The sequence below is a fragment of the Dreissena polymorpha genome, chromosome 1 (assembly GCF_020536995.1).
Source record: "Dreissena polymorpha isolate Duluth1 chromosome 1, UMN_Dpol_1.0, whole genome shotgun sequence".
NCBI lineage: Eukaryota > Metazoa > Mollusca > Bivalvia > Myida > Dreissenidae > Dreissena > Dreissena polymorpha.
In genome coordinates this window covers 152,422,093-152,436,652 of record NC_068355.1, presented here as the reverse complement: position 1 = coordinate 152,436,652, position 14,560 = coordinate 152,422,093, and the positions used below count along the sequence as shown (strand labels likewise).

Below are 14,560 nucleotides of genomic sequence, written 5' to 3'. Positions count from 1 at the left end.
AGTTTGGATCCTGATGAGACGCCACGTTTTGTGGCGTCTCATTTGGATCCAAACTGTTTGCAAAGGCCTTCAAAATTCGGTTCCAGCACTGAAAGTTAAAATTCTTTAAATCTATGCCTGATTAATGTACTGAATTGAATTGTTTGAATATGTTTTTGGTAAGTTAGATGTGATTGATTTCATAACTAAATGACCTGAATCTTCTGGCTTTGGTTTTTGAAAACTTGATATAAAAGTAAATCGTGTTTTACAAAATGAGAGTAATCAATCAAAACATAAGACACTTTTTACAAAAAGATAGTTATCTATTAATGTTTGCAATAAGTTATTTTCAATGCTAATTATAGAATTAATTCACAGAGATTGGCTACAATAGTCAGCCCAGCAACCAGCCTATGGGTGGGGGTCCAGTGGGTCAAGACTTGCGACCTACAGATTTACGGAGCAAGGACTTACGGCAGCAGACTATGTCTTACCCAGAACGCCGACCTTCTCCGTACCAGGTTCCCAGTAGAGATCAGAGGGACATTCGCGATGCCAGGGACATGAGGGGCGATCCAAGAGACATGAGAGGCTCTGCAGGGATGGACCTCTCCATGCGGCATTCTGAGAGTGTGGACAAGGGTGGGCAGAGCTACAAAGGGGATCCTAGGGACTTTGAGCCGCACAGGCAGGCTGACCCCTACAGAGGTCACCCAGATGACCCCAAGCAGCGACCCCCAATGGCCATTGTGACACCCCCGCCTGCTCACAGTGGCAGGTCCCCCTACGCTATGCAGCCAGGCAGACCAGACAGCACAGAGAAACCACAGAGCTATGAACAAGATAGTAGACAGGCTGGCATGACGAACAGAGGTACATTACAGTTTCCTCCTTATTTGGATGTTGAAATTTACAAATGTCTACATGTTTTGTTTGGAGCAATTTCCTTTTTATTCTGGGGGCCTCTTCTTATGCTGACATGCACATAGCGATCCGCGTGTCCATTCTTCTGTTTGTTGGTCACTCTATGGTAAAAACTACAAAATATGTTTCTTATAATAGCAGTAATGCTTCGCAAAAATGTCTGATACTTGCATGGATGTGGCATATAAAACTCAACACACTTACATTCCCACACCTCAATTTATCCTTGACATTGACTTATTTTTGCACTAAGTTCAAATGTCCAAATTCTTTTTTAATCCAAAATTACATTAGCATCAAAATTGATTACTCAATATCTTTTGCTATTTCCATTCCACACACTCTCGTCACTTTAATTTATTTCAACCTTAACATTTACCTTATTTGGGGGCCTTTGCATGCTGGTTAATTTGTCTTCTGCTAAAATGTCGTCTGCTGAATTTCTAAAATTAGCATTTTCTTCGATTTTTTTCAAAGAATACTATCAGAATAGCAAACAGTTTGGATCCTGATGAGATGCCACACGTTCTGTGGCGTCTCATCAGGATCCAAACTGTTTGCAAAGGCCTTCAAAATTCGGTTCCCGCACTGAAAGGGTTAATTTTGGCTAAAATTGTCAATCAGCCAATCAATCGATATGGATAAGCAGTATAGGAAGCTGACTTTTTATGTCCCCCAGTGTATACTGGAGGACATATTGTTTTTGCCCTGTCTGTTTGTTTGTTGGTTTATTTGTTTGCGTCAAACTTTAACATAGCCATAACTTTTGCAATATTGAAGAAAGCAACTTCATATTTGGCATGCACGTGTATCTCATGGAGCTGCACATTTTGAGTGGTGAAAGGTCAAGGTCATCCTTCAAGGTCAGACATCAAATATATAGGGAGGGGGACATAGTGTTTCACAAACACATCTTGTTGTAACTGAGAATAAAAAAACAAATTGCAAAAGTGGAATTGTTAAAAAATGAAACTATTTAAAATAAATAATGTGACAATAATGAACATTTGTTTCTGATTATTGAATAAACTAGATCTCCATTTAAGTTGAAAATCCTGGTTTTTAGCTCGGCTGCATTCAGAGAAAACCCGAGATATTGTCAAAGCCAGCTCATAGTGTTGTCCGCCGTTCGCTGGCGTCGTGCTAAAACCTTTACATTGGCTCTAAAATCAAAGTGCTTTCACCTACAACTTTGAAACTTTATATGTAGATGCACCTTGATGAGTTCTACACGCCACACCCATTTATGGGTCACCAGGTCAAAGGTCAAGGTCATTGTGACCTCTAAAAAAAGAATTCTGACAAGCTTTCATTTATTCAAATCTGCACCCGCAGCCGAGCGTTGGCACCCGTTATGCAGTGCTCTTGTTAGATTAGGTCATGGTGGGAGTGCTGCCGGGATGGTGTTTTTTGGTGGATAATTGTGGTTGCATTGAAGGGTATAAATGAAACTTGGGATATATCAAGCTTGAATTGAGACCTAAATTGGAATTGTACATGGGTGTGTAGGGTCAAGATCAAGGTCACTGTTACTAAAAATAAAAAGACTGTTTCCGCTAAATAGTTTGGATGGAAATATTTCACTGACATTGTGTGTGTAGCTTTCATACAGACTTAGCTTTGGACTGCATTTATAGCCATTTGGTCAAGATCACTGTTACAAGAAAACAAAAGCAGCAAAAAGGTGGTTTCAAGTCAGTTATTTCAGTTTTCATTGACCAATCTTGACAAATCTTTGGATTTAGCATGCTTGCATGGACAGCGTGGGTTGTATTTTAGGGCATGACTGGTCAAAGGTACTGTTTGCTAAAATTAAAAACAGTTTTCAGTCAATATCCTGATTTCGGACGGTTATACAGCACCTGTTTATCTTTTTTAAGGATTCTTACAAGAAGACCTAGCTTAAAATTTTATCAGAGTTAAGGTCAATATCTATATAAATGAAAATTCAAAGACTGTTTTAGTTAAATAACTTAGGTTTGGATGGTGGTATTAAGCAGTTATATGGTAGAAGGTTACTTACATGCAGACCTAACCGGATAAACAATTATTTGCATTGATATCTTGACAGTTGAAAAACTGGTTTTGTAGCAATTCAAGTTTTCCTGTTTGGGTAATTTTTAAATCTTAACAATTATATCACATCTTTGAAGATTCTGTAGAACTTTCCAATTGAAGTATATCACTCTAATGTCTTAATTGTGTATTTGAGTAGCGATGTGGGAAAACTGGGTATAATGAATGTTTGTTTAGTGTCGTCCCAGATTAGCCTGTGCAGTCCGCACAGGCTAATCAGGGACAACACTTTCCGCCTAAATTGGATTTTTGCTAAGAAGAGACTTTATTTAAAGAAAAATGTCATAAAAGCGAAAAGTGTCGTCCCTGATTAGCCTGTGCGGACTGCACAGGCTAATCTGGGATGACACTTCGCACATGCATTATGCCCAGTTGTCTCAGAATGCGACTCATTTGATATGGTTTCCGCCTTGTGATATGGAGGTCCTGGTTGTGATCCCCACTTTAAAATTGTTCTCAAAATCTGTTAGAATACACCAAGTACTGTTTCTACCCCAGCAAAGAACTTGAACAGTGTCTCTATAAAGGATATGCCTTCTGATGCAATAGAGCTGAAATAAATACTTATTATGATTCTAGTTAAATCTGATGTGACAGTTGTAAAAAGTTTGCTGTAATCATTGCAGCCCCTCCCTCCAGCTCCCCCTACAGTCCTCATAGTGGTGACCGCCATGTGCGACCGGGTATAGGCCTGCCCCCGCCCCTCATCACCAACCCTCGAATGGCTGTCTCCCCCCCTCCGGGCTCCATCACCCATGGAACACCCAAGGGGGGAAACCTAGGAGGTCCACCACCTGGAGCCCAACAAGGTCTGTTACGGTGGGAAAGGACATTCGCCCATCTTATTTAACGCATCTTGCGGTTAAATACCTCAATAACTATTTATGGCAGCAATTTTTATGTTGAAGAGAAAACTGAATATAAATACATGGGTGCTTTATCCATTAAATTAATTGTAAATGCATGGACAAAAACAAACAGGTGTGGCTATACATTTCTGTCAACTGGTTAAGTAAGGAGCATATTGATCATACTATTTATTTGTTGTGAGATCAAATATAAGTTAAATGTGTAGTAAGATTTTTTAGGAATGCCCTTCATCTGTCCATCTGTGTGTAAAACTGTGTTGTGTGCCATATATTCACTCTACCATTTTGATGATTTTGATGAAAATCTGATGAAGAGTTTTTGTCATATGGAAAACGCATGGTCTCTTAAACTTAAAGGTCACATTTTAAGGTCAAGCATTTGAGCTTCCATGTTGCATCCACTTACCAGCTCCTATGACTTTTGAACGATATACATGAAAGTCAGGGTGGCACCTAGCACCCTATACTTAAAATTGTTCTCTAGTGGCGCGGCTTCGAAGGGCAGTGGGTGGCATTGTGTTCCACAAACACAGGTCTTGGTTGAATCTGCTATAAATGTCCTGACTTGACAGTTATGAGCATGGAAACTATCAGAAGCAATAGAGTTCAATACATCGCGAACAAATGAGCCTTATTTGTGAATTATAATTATAAATTGTCTATAAAAAAAGGACCGATATAAAAGTTGTAAACAACTTACAAACAAACACACACATAGTCGTTTGATGCCTCTTTTTATGCCCCCGGTAGGGTGGCATATAGCAGTTGAACTGTCCGTCAGTCTGTCCGTCCTTTCGAAGACTTAAACGTTGCCCATAACTTTTGCAATATTGAAGATAGCAACTTGATATTTGGCATGCATGTGAACCTTAAGGAGCTGCACATTTTGAGTGGTGAAAGGTCTAGGTAATCCTTCAAGGTCATAGGTCAAATATATGGCTTCGAAGCGGCGCAGTAGGGGGCATTGTGTTTCTGACAAACACATCTCTTGTTTATATATCTATTTAATGAATCATTTAGAAGAACATCATCCATGACTTATAACTGTAAATGTTATATTCTTTTAGTTACACATTCTTCTCGCCTGCAATATATCAAGTAATCCACTATGTTTGCAGGTGTTCGTGGTCCGGCTAGGGGATCTATAACACAGGGTACACCTGTAAGAGAGATGCCAAGGCCTCAAGGTAGGGCATGGGTGTATAGAATAACATCTACTGAGATGGATATTTATAAACTATATGTCTGTTATGAATGTGTGACCTGATTACTGATGGCTTAAACAACTGAGTTGAGCATGAATAATCTTTATTGCTGCATATGTTCAATGTCAGGTGACTGTTAATCACGAGAATTACATGAAAGAACAAAATATTACTTAAGGTTCATAAGATTTTAATACATTTAAACTTTGTATACATGTGAAAAGCAAAGTGGCTGTTATATGCAGAATGTTTTTCATATGAGGTCAATGGCAGGTGAATGTTTAAAACAAATATTAATATTACTATGCTGAATTGACTTTAGATTTCAATAGGAAACCTTACTTTAGCACAGATAATGGGGAATTTGACAATAATACATATTTTAAAGTGATAGGGTTTTTTAATTCGACTGGTAGGTGTCTCGTGTATTATGTACAATACTGCCAAAGCACTGTTTAATTATCATATTCTTAATAGTGGTGCTTTATGTTAAATGCAGGCAAAATAGTCACTAAAATTACAAAGAGGAAGCATTACTTGCATAAAACTTTATGTTGCTGCTCTTTAACCCAGCAACTGTTTTTATCACCCTATTTGCAAAGGAGGTCAGCCGTACGATGGACGCATGCATGACCAGACCCAGATGCGTGGCAGTGTTCAGCAGCCGTCTCATTCTCAGATTGCGTACGAGCAACGTGGCAACGTTCAGCAGCCGCCCCATTCCCAGATTGCTTATGAGCAACGGGTGATGGAGCAAATGAGACACCACCCGGCCCCATATATGGGCTACATGCCGCCAGAACACCCTGGGGCACGCCCAGGGGACTATAGTTCCAGCAAGCAAACGCTGCAGAGCGACTTCATACTGGCTCATGGTGGAATGAGGTAGGTACAACCCAGGCTACTGACTTGGGAAGACGGAGCAAAAGGAGTTACTGCACTTGAGATAATGTTGGAATTGAAAGCTTCTTTTAAAAATAAGTGAACATGTTGGCAATTTTTTTTAAAGGTGTTACACAAAATTTAAAAAGTCAATTATGCTATTTGGTTATTATTTAAAACTATTGATACAATACATATGTTTTAAATATGAATTTAATTCTTATTTACTTATCCACCACCTTTTAAAAAAAATTCAATTTATGTAACAAGTAATGACTGGCGAATGGACTTTCTTGTCATAGAAATTTAATGGACCTCAGAATAAAATAACTTTGTTTCTTCTTTCTTTCTTTTATTTGGCTTTAAAAGTTAGCTGCTGAAATTGTACCATCATATGTCAGGTCATCACCGACAGACAAAGAAGTTAGAAACGAAGGTCGTGACCACAGGGATCAGACTGTGAGTCCCAGGGCCCCCGATCACGGCCCTGGTCAGAGCCCTAAGCAGGTGGGGTACACTACAATGGACTACAGCCCAGGCTACCAGATGCAGGGCCGCATGTACATGACTCCCCCCGGACAGGGCCAGCCTCCTTCATCATCCAGGTAGGCTTCATGAGTCAGCAGCTTTGATTGTGTTATCAGGACAGTGTGATTAATTCACTTTAAATCGTTGTCTAAGAATTTTTTTTAATAATTTTTATTATCTCAGAAAATGAAGTGCTTATCAAGGGTGAATGCATTTACTAAACTTGAAAAGTGGAACAGTTTTTAACAAATTGTATTCACATGTATATTCCAAATCATACTTGACTTATAACTGTAAATCACAAAGCTAAGGGGAAAAATAGATTTTATACAGTTGGCATTTTAACAGTTAAATACACTCTTTTTTCAGTAAGATATACCTTTTAAAGAGTATATATGTAAAAGTTAGAAAGGCTTTTTGAATAGTTTACTACTTAAGCAGTTTAATTTTCTGATTGTATATATGAACTTTGTATATGATCAATAGTATATTTTATCACTCTTGCCTTTTTGTGTAGAGTGTCCCCAAGGCCCAGCCAGCCCTCACCTAGGGATGAGAAATCAGGGGGTGGACCCTGGGCCCAGAGTATGGGTGGGCGGCCCAGCCCTGGGGCTCATGTCTCTCAGCACCCCGATCCTACGGGTCAATACCCAGGCAAGCCCAGCATCACCCAGGGCACAGGTCGGCAGTCTGTTATCACAGATTCGCGTGGTGATGACAGGTTAGTGGGTGGTGATTGAATGTTTAAATTGAAGGAATATAATGTCTATGCGTTATTCAGAGCTCCGGATAAGGTTGTAGCCTAATGGGTATTATAAAACCTTGAATATTTTTCATTGCGTAAAAAGATTGAATCCTCTGTCTGTCATGTCTCTCTGTCCTATTGACTGTCTGCCAGTCTGTTAGTCAGCAAACAGGGATCATGTAATTCATCAAAAAGTACTTAAGATGTTTATATTTATCCTGGAATACTTATAAAATTGCACTTACTACACTAGAAGGGTTGTCAATATTTGAAATAAGCAAAATTGGCATCAACCTAAGTGAGTGGGCAACATTGGCTGTTATGTGATTTATCCAATAGCAGTTCTGGGAAAAACATCAGGTTTTATTGATATGAAACTATTAAGTTATATATTTTTAATTAGTTTATGTTAACAACCTAAACTAGTATTTAAACCCTTTCCCTCTCAGAATCAAAGTGAAAATGGCCAGGTGCAAACAGCATAAAACCAGAACAGCCTGCGAGTAACTCGCAGTCTGTTCAGGTTTTATGCTGTTTGCAGCTCATCAGTATCTAAGGGTTGGAAATAAAGCCTTTCAAACTTGAATACATTAAGAAAGATCTTAAATTATATTCAACTTTCTAAGGGACTACAAATGCGTAAAAATATGTATTTATTTTAACCCATTTATGCCTAGCGTCCTGAAAAAAGGACATTGCAAACAGCGTAGACCCAGATGAGACGCCGCATAATGCGACGTCTCATCTGGGTCTGCGCTGTTTGCTTGAAGGAATTTCTATATGAAATATTCTAAATATAGAAATAAATATAGTAGACATCCCTAATTTTGGAAATTAATTGATCCAATTTAGAAGGATGGGAGAGTTTACTAGGCATGAATGGGTTATAGTGGTAAAGGGCTACATGATTAGATAAGACTTTCCCATTTATCCCCCAGGTATCGGCAGGCAGACAGCTCAGGTACCCACATGTCCCAGCGCAGTATCCACCCTGACAGTGCGGTAGCAGCATACATGATGATGCCCACGGCAACTGGTGATCACCAGTCTGGCCCGGCTTCTGTAATGGCTGAGTACCGGCATCAGCAGCAGCTGCAACAGCAGCAGCAACAGCAGCAGCAGCAACAACAACAACAGCAGGATAAGCACCAGCAGCAGGCTATACTGGCTGCAAGTAAGTGAAGAGCCATAAAATGCTGGATTTAAAGGAATGTGAATTTATTTGCTAAATTAACTAAAGATATTTCTGTTCATGGTTTCTATTTTGAATTTTTTTCCTGCATTTGATTTGAGGTTTCAGCGCTTTGTAACACATTACAGGGGAGCAGTTTGAACATGGGAAGAGAGTAGCCCATGAGATCAAACAGCAGCAGCAACAACAGCAGCTGCAGCAGCAGCAACAACAGCAGCTGCAGCAGCAACAACAACTGATTAGTGCCAAGTACCGCTCCCTCAAAGATGAGAACCCGCAGCCTCTCATGAAAGAACCCACAGAATTCCTGAGAGCCTTTGCCCCCGACCAGCCCGCCCCTCAGAAAGTCTCATCCGGCGACCAAAAGCAGCACACTATTACAGCCGCAAGCCTTATTGATGCCATAATAACCACCCAGATCAATCATCCTAATGATGATGTAAGCCCCGGCAGTCAGGGAAAGCTGGGTGGAAAGCTGGAGCCCAGGCCGTCAGTGTCTCAGCCTAGTAATCTCTATACATCACAGCATTTCTCACCGCATGGTATGGGCATATTGTCAAATTGTAGAATATTTTTATGTTTCCCAGTCTATACTGGGGGACATATTGTTTTTGCCCTGTCTGTTTGTTGGTTTGTTTGTTGGTTTGTTGGTTTGCGTCAAACTTTAACATTGGCTATAACTTTTACAATATTGAAGATAGCAACTTCATATTTGGCATGCATGTGTATCTCATGGAGCTGCACATTTTGAGTGGCGAAAGGTCAAGGTCATCCTTCAAGGTCAAAGGTCAAATATATGGGGGGACATAGTGTTTCACAAACACATCTTGTTGGTCCATGGATTTTGCCAAAAGAGGACATAAGCATGTAAACAAAAAGGCTGATAGTCCTCTTGGGCTTTAAATGAACATTTAGCTCCTTAAAAATCCTTGCATACTTGCTTATAAATATTTTTTAATATTTAAATCCTGTAGCCGTCACCAAAAACATTGGGAAACAATTACTTTTGTTACCTTTTGGTAATATTATTATGTGGCTTTTTGAAAAACGCTCTTTGTTTTTGTGTTAAAGGACCAAAGTAAGCTTAATGTTACTACTGTCCACCCAAGGTTTAGATAGGCACATGTCATCATTACAGTGAAGCCTGTTTATTATGCCCCCCTTCGAAGAAGAGGGGGTATATTGCTTTGCACATGTCGGTCGGTCGGTCTGTGTTTTCCGGATGATAACTCAAGAACGCTTGGTTCTAGGATCAAGAAACTTGATAGGTAGATTGATCATGACTCACAGATGACCCCTATTGATTTTCAGGTCATTAGGTCAAAGGTCAAGGTCACGGTGACCCGAAATAGTAAAATGGTTTCCGGATGATAACTAAAGAACGCTTATGCCTAGGATCATGAAACTTGATAGGTACATTGATCATGACTCGCAGTTGACCCCTATTGATTTTCAGGTCACTAGGTCAAAGGTCAAGGTCACGGTGACCCAAAAATAGTAAAATGGTTTCCGGATGATAACTCAAGAACGCTTATGCCTAGAATCATGAAACTTGATAGGTAGATTGACCATGACTCGCAGATGACCCCTATTCATTTTCAGGTCACTAGGTCAAAGGTCAAGGTCACGGTAACCCGAAATAGTAAAATGGTTTCCGGATGATAAATCAAGAACGCTTATGCCTAGGATCATGAAACTTGATAGGTAGATTGATCTTGACTGGCAGATGACCCCTAGAGATTTTCAGGTCACTAGGTCAAAGGTCAAGGTCACGGTGACCCGAAATAGTAAAATGGTTTCCGGATGATAACTCAAGAACGCTTATGCCTAGGATCATGAAACTTGATAGGTAGATTGATCATGACTCGCAGTTGACCCCTATTGATTTTCAGGTCACTAGGTCAAAGGTCAAGGTCACGGTGACCCGAAATAGTAAAATGGTTTCCGGATGATAACTCAAGAACGCTTATGCCTAGGATCATGAAACTTCATAGGTACATTGATCATGACTCGCAGATGACCCCTATTGATTTTCAGGTCACTAGGTCAAATGTCAAGGTCATGGTGACCGATAATAGTAAAATGGTTTCCGGATGATAACTCAAGAACGCTTATGCCAAGGATCATGAAACTTCATAGGTACATTGATCTTGACTGGCAGATGACCCCTATTGATTTTCAGGTCACTAGGTCAAAGGTCAAGGTCACGGTGACCCAAAAATAGTAAAATGGTTTCCGGATGATAACTCAAGAACGCTTATGCCTAGAATCATGAAACTTGATAGGTAGATTGACCATGACTCGCAGATGACCCCTATTGATTTTCAGGTCACTAGGTCAAAGGTCAAGGTCACGGTAATCCGAAATAGTAAAATGGTTTCCGGATGATAACTCAAGAACACTTATGCCTAGGATCATGAAACTTAATAGGAAGATTGATCTTGACTGGCAGATGACCCCTAGAGATTTTCAGGTCACTAGGTCAAAGGTCAAGGTCACGGTGACCCGAAATAGTAAAATGGTTTCCGGATGATAACTCAAGAACGCTTATGCCTAGGATCATGAAACTTGATAGGTAGATTGATCATGACTCGCAGATGACCCCCAGGTTTTCTTTTCCACTTTTTGGGAAGATAGCCCATGGCTTTGGAATTTTATCGGCATTTTCATGAAATTGGGAAAATAAATTCATAGGCCTTTTTTTCCACACGAAAAGTCCACTGATTAGGGAAATACTAAATTTGATTTAACTCTTTATAATCATTCAAATTAAAAGAAAGCATCATATAATACTTTCTTAGATGTAATTGAATAAAAATTGAGATAAAATACACATAAGACTTCTTTCTTAAAAAAAAAAAAAAAAAAATTTTTTTTTTTTTTTTTTTTGGCAATTGGGAATTTTTTGCCACATTTTGGGAAAAAAGTATACTTTTTGGGATTGGGAACATAGCCGAATTTCGGCTATAAAATCGGGCAAAAAAAACCCCTAACCCCTATTGATTTTCAGGTCACTAGGTCAAATGTCAAGGTCATGGTGACTGGAAATAGTAAAATGGTTTCCGGATGATAACTCAAGAACGCTTATGCCAAGGATCATGAAACTTCATAGGTACATTGATCTTGACTGGCAGATGACCCTATTGATTTTCAGGTCACTAGGTCAAAGGTCAAGGTCACAGTGACAAAAAACATATTCACACAATGGCTGTCACTACAACTGAGAGCCCATATGGGGGGCATGCATGTTTTACAAACAGCCCTTGTTATTAATTAATCTAAATTAATTAATCTAAATTTGAGTTATAGTTCTAAAACGTAATTTGTGCCCTTTTCCAGAAAATATCTTGCAGAGGTTGCTTTTAAGTTAGATTTAAATTAATTGTCCGATGGTAGTATTTATTGAATAAGAAAAGTGCCTCATGCGTGCCTATCAGTTTATGTTTTCATGCATGGTCAATAAAACATAACCCTATCTCAGGGTGGTGCTCAAAAAGGGCAAGTTGCAAAGTGAGACCTGGGTAGTGACTTTTTTTCCAACGGATCGAATGATTGGGGGTATATTGTTTTGGCCTGTCTGTCTGTCTGTCATTCTGTGGAAAACTTTAACCTTGGTTAAACTTTTGCAATAACTTTTGCAATATTGAAGATAGCAACTTGATATTTGGCATGCATGTGTATCTGATGGAGCTGCATATTTTGAGTGGTGAAAGGTTAAGAAGGGCATCCTTCAAGGTCAAAGGTCAAATATATGGCTTCAAAGCGGTGCAATAAGGGGCATTGTGTTTCTGACAAACACATTTCTTGTCTTTTAATTATAAGTCCAACACTTATTGTCTACATTTAAAAAAGTCTTATGTATTTGCGATTGAATATACCCAAAGATATAGTTAAAGTATTTTTTGCATTTTTGTTTTTTGACAAAAAAGTGGTAATTGTAAGTTGGAATGTGTCACACATGCATTTCTTGAAAACCTTCTTGATGCATAAAGCAAAGGCTCTTCCGGCTTTTATTGGATACATTGTGAATACATATGTATTGTATCTTCAATAGACATGTGAAACAGATGAAACAGTTCAACATCATTCATTAAATTGTCACATAGGACCATCAGCTCCAGTTAGTCAGGGTCACATGCAACCAAATGCAGCAGGACCAATTGGACAGCAGCCTGTACCAGGTCAAGGGCAGCCGTTCCAAGGTCAAGGTCACCCGTATCATCAAGGTCAGAAACCAGCTCAGGAGAGCAAGTCTCCAACGTCCCAGATAGCAGGTTAGTAAAAGCACATACAGTAGTGAGTAGCCCCATATAATTTGTCTCCAGACATAATTTAAACATTAATTGCAGGTGACAATTTATCTGTTATGTTTATTAATTGGGCCGTGCTTTGTGAAAAGGGGGCTTAATGCATGTGCGTAAAGTGTTGTCCCAGATTAGCCAGTCAAGTCCGCAAAGGCTGAGGAGAGGTGATACTTTCCGCTTTATGATATTTTTATTATAAAGAAAGTCTCTTCTTAGCAAAAATACAGTTTAGGCGGAAAGTGTCGTTCCTGATTAGCGGACTGCACAGGCTTATCTGGGACGACACTTAACGCACATTCATTAAACTCTCTTTTCACAGGGCTTGGCTCATAGGTTGTTGTACAGCCAAAAACAATGTTTGTAGTTGGGTATGTATGAGCTTGTCCGTCTGTCAGGCAGCTGGGTTTTGTTGATCCACGTGGTAACTTAAACTCAATAACTAATGACATTTATAAGTATTTTTTTTAATGTTATAAAAAACAGGTTAAGTTTGATTATATTTACAATATATTTTGACAGAGATATGGTTTCTTTTTTTTGCTGAAAAAAAAGTGTTTGAATTGGCATTGAAGAGTGTCCAAACCTCTGCAAATAATTGTTGGTTGATAGACATGGTTAATGTTTATTTTGTTACAAACAATAATTCCAAGGAAAAAAACTGTTTTATAGATGGTTAGTATAGAATATCTAACTGTTGAAGTATATTTTGGTATATTTAAATGTTTGTTTGGTAATTTGCACAAAGGACCAAATTATGGCGATATGGCAAAAATTTTAAGTCATGTTACTTAATTATATCTAGGTAGAGTTGTTTTACTTTTACAGCTTTATCCACATTTTTTCCAAGTAAATTGATGTGTTCAGATCAAATGTAATTTGAACTTAGTAAAAATAAAGGAAACGTCAAGTTATCAAGGAAATGTTTATCATTTGTTTAATCATTTGCCACCAAAATTTGTTTGACAAATTAAGTGTCACAGTAACAAAATTTAACAGATGTGTAAACAAAATGGCAACTGATTTATTCTGCTGCAGGCAAGAAGCGGTGGATGCATTCCCCGGTCCCTCCTGCCATGGTGGAGGGCAGCAGTTACTCCCCCAGGGCCAAGTCTGAGGCAGGTGACAGTGCCCCGCCCTCCCGGCCTAGCAGCCATGGGTCCGGCAGTGCATGGTCACAGGTAGGACCAATAGAATGGGTTGTGAAGGTTGAATGAACCCATGCTAAATCTGTTCTTTATAATGTACACAAAATAAATTTTAGTAAGTATTTTCTGGCATGAAAGAATGCTTTTGTCGATTGGTGTTAGAGTAATCCAGCCTTTGAGTGATCTAAGGTGCCATCAGTGTTGTTTGCAGATGCCAATGACAACTTCTTTTGAAATTTCTTGAAGGGAGGATATCATGATGTTTAAAAAATGTTCATGTGTCTATTTGATGGAAAGATATTAACCTCGTGCTTTGGATTATTGATCCGTTGCCACTTAAAAATCAATTCTTTTGTTGGTTGATTATCAGTTAATATTTCAGTATTGAATAAAAGCAAAAGTTGCACAATCAACAACAAAAAACAGAGAGGTGCAACTGGTTAATTGAGGTTGTGATTGCAATAAATTTAAAAAACAATGTGACAAAACTGATATGAGTCCAAGTAAGCATATCCACACTGATGCAGCCATTTTGTACTGCAGGTGGTGTTGGGGAAGGCAGGTGCTCTGTCAGAGGGCATAAAGCAGCAGATGACGCTTGGTGACCACATCAACAGCATCATCCAGATGGACTATGAGAAGGAAAAGGAAACACCCTCCTCCTCTGTCTCAATCCTCAGTCAGATCAATGGATCCACCCTGCCAGGT

At 39.1% G+C, this 14,560-nt stretch overlaps 1 protein-coding gene and 1 long non-coding RNA gene across 2 annotated transcripts in view; both read left to right on the top strand.

The window, feature by feature from the left end:
• LOC127858316 (histone-lysine N-methyltransferase 2D-like) overlaps positions 1-14,560 on the top strand; it is a 122,684-nt gene that overhangs the window by 91,141 nt on the left and 16,983 nt on the right. The window contains exons 29-39 of the mRNA XM_052395389.1: positions 361-855; positions 3,609-3,791; positions 4,970-5,038; positions 5,659-5,941; positions 6,340-6,543; positions 6,984-7,187; positions 8,150-8,385; positions 8,532-8,945; positions 12,510-12,677; positions 13,743-13,885; positions 14,396-14,558. Coding sequence (XP_052251349.1) covers positions 361-855; positions 3,609-3,791; positions 4,970-5,038; positions 5,659-5,941; positions 6,340-6,543; positions 6,984-7,187; positions 8,150-8,385; positions 8,532-8,945; positions 12,510-12,677; positions 13,743-13,885; positions 14,396-14,558 — 2,562 coding nt within the window. The remainder of the gene's footprint in view (positions 1-360; positions 856-3,608; positions 3,792-4,969; positions 5,039-5,658; positions 5,942-6,339; positions 6,544-6,983; positions 7,188-8,149; positions 8,386-8,531; positions 8,946-12,509; positions 12,678-13,742; positions 13,886-14,395; positions 14,559-14,560) is intronic.
• Positions 8,981-11,009, top strand: LOC127856513 (uncharacterized). Its single transcript, XR_008038083.1, has 3 exons — positions 8,981-9,735; positions 9,881-10,448; positions 10,885-11,009. It is a non-coding gene; the product is annotated as an uncharacterized LOC127856513 (long non-coding RNA).